The sequence below is a fragment of the Hipposideros armiger genome, unplaced genomic scaffold (genome assembly GCF_001890085.2).
Source record: "Hipposideros armiger isolate ML-2016 unplaced genomic scaffold, ASM189008v1 scaffold_866, whole genome shotgun sequence".
Classification (NCBI taxonomy): domain Eukaryota; kingdom Metazoa; phylum Chordata; class Mammalia; order Chiroptera; family Hipposideridae; genus Hipposideros; species Hipposideros armiger.
In genome coordinates this window covers 104,506-106,800 of record NW_017732216.1, presented here as the reverse complement: position 1 = coordinate 106,800, position 2,295 = coordinate 104,506, and the positions used below count along the sequence as shown (strand labels likewise).

At 44.2% G+C, this 2,295-nt stretch overlaps 1 protein-coding gene across 1 annotated transcript in view; it reads left to right on the top strand.

Annotated features, from left to right (window-relative positions):
• TMPRSS7 (transmembrane serine protease 7) overlaps positions 1-1,434 on the top strand; it is a 45,887-nt gene extending 44,453 nt beyond the window's left edge. Inside the window, exon 17 of the mRNA XM_019629707.1 lies at positions 1,400-1,434. Coding sequence (XP_019485252.1) covers positions 1,400-1,434 — 35 coding nt within the window. The remainder of the gene's footprint in view (positions 1-1,399) is intronic.
• Positions 1,435-2,295: the final 861 nt, after the last annotated feature.

The window sequence follows — 2,295 nt, the reverse complement described above, 5'->3', positions numbered from 1 at the left end:
AAGAAAAAAATTATTGCTCATACTTCACTTTAGCCATTCTGGCCTCTACTGATTCTCAGACAGTAAATGTCATATAGGCTCCAGTATCAATCAGGTCCTTTGTCCTGGAGTTCCCTCTTCTTTCCGAAATCTGCACAGCTCACTCCTTTATACCTTTAACCCTTTGTTCAAATTTCACCTTTTTTTTCATCAAATACTAATGGTATATAAGATTTTATTAGTTTTGGGTATATAACATAACGATTTGATATGTGTATAAAATGATCACCACAATAGCATCTGTCACCATACATAGTTACAATTGTTTTTCCCATGATGAGAACTTTTAAGACCAACTCTCTTAGCAACTTTCAAATATGCAATACAGTGTTATTACCTATAGTTGCCATGCTGTACATTACAGCTCATGAGTTATTTACTGCACTTTTTTAATGAGGCCTACGTTGATCAACTTTATTTATAATTGCAACTCTTCCCCTTCCCCCAACCTTCCCCACTCAGCACTCCAGCCTCCCATATACTCTGCTTTACGTTTTTGTCCATAGCACACATTACCTTCCTATATTCTTTTTCTAATATTCAAAAATAAATATTGTTTATTAAGTTTGTTTCCCCTCATTAAATATAAACCTCACAATGGCAGTGATATTGTTTAGTTATGTATTCAGACATATCTCAGGCACCCAGAAGAATGCTTGACATATAGCAAGCACACAATACTCCTTGTTAAATTAAATTGGACGGAATATGTGACATATTTAGCACAAGGACAATGGGTATTGGTAGCAGAGAAGAGTGTAGATAACTTTTGGTGGAGAAAGGGAGTCAAGGAGGGTTTAGTGAGAAAAGTACGTTTCAGTCAGGATTCAAAGATAAATGGGTGTTGTCCACGCAGGAAATGGGCTGGAGTGGGAGGAGAAAACATTCCAAGCAGAGGAAACGTCATGTACACAGAAGTGGAGGTGGCAATAAAATGGGCTAGGTAAGTGCCCTCCGGGAAGAGGAACCTGGTCAGACCAGAGGGGCCTACTGACTATTGAATGCCTGCGAGGGATCACTAGATGTCAGCTATTGTAGGGAAAGATACACATTCAGATCTCTCTCTCTTTGCCCATCCCCCCAGTTCATTCTTTACTCTGAGCCCCGGGAGGCTGGCCTCCAATCTCCATCACTAGTTTCCAGTGGGACACATGGGCAGGAGACTGGTAAGTGCTCCCTCCCTGCTGGGCTGCAGTCTCAACAGTGGCTGCAACTTTTTTTGACTACAGATCCTATCAGGAGGGCCCTCCTCAGTGGTCCAGCAGGCCTGTGGGTGCTGATGGCTTTCTGCTGTTGCTAGTCCTTGGGTGCCTCAGTACCCCTTCTTGGTTCCCTTAACCCTTGCTCCTTCATTAAAAAGCCTCTTCGAAATCCCCAGCTGAAAATGCAGCCTGACCCCTGCAGGATCTGGCTCTAACAGAGAAAAGCAGAGAAAGCAGAAGTCGGTGCAGGCCAGCAGCTGTGTGTCTGCAGCTATAATAGCAGGACCCCATCTAGCAGGCAGATGGAGTCCAAAGTCCAGATGATCTGGTAGCCGGTACAAGACAACTAGAGACCCAATAACTAGGCAGCGTCTGAACAGTAGACATTGAAGCTGCCTGACTTTTGGATGTAAGTTAACATCTTCTGAAGTGGAGCTTATTTATATGCATCTTGTCCACACCTCAAACTGCTCTCAAAATGTGTGTATGTGTTGGGGGCAGGCCTGCTCTGAACAGACGCTGGAGAGGATCAGCACATACCAAGCTTAGCAAACATAATTCCAGGCTCACCGAACCACGTGTTCTGAGCTATGGATTGTGTGTGGGTGTTTGTAATTTTCCCTCTGTGTGTGTGTGAGTGTGTGCATGTGTGTGGTGGTGGTGGTGGTGAGGATGTCTGTGACTCCTCTTCAAAGGTAGATGATAATAACCAATGTTATGAATGTTTGCTACGTGTCAGTCACTGTTCTGTGTGTTTTATTGACATTCACTCTTATAAATCTGGCAACAGCTCAATTAGGTGGGTGATAATATTATGGCCAACTTTCCAGATGAGGAAAGAAACTCTGGCACAGAAAGATGAAGCCCAAGGTCTCACAGAGAGGAACCCCGTCAGAGGGGATTAACCTGGGCAGTCAGCTCCAGAGCCTGCTGTCCCCTCCACCATTGATACTATTTGCCTGACCCTGGGCTTGTTAAGAGGAAGGCGTGGAACGTGTTCCTGTGTATTACTATCCATCTTCATACGCTCAGAACCTCCTACCGTGCCTAGCAT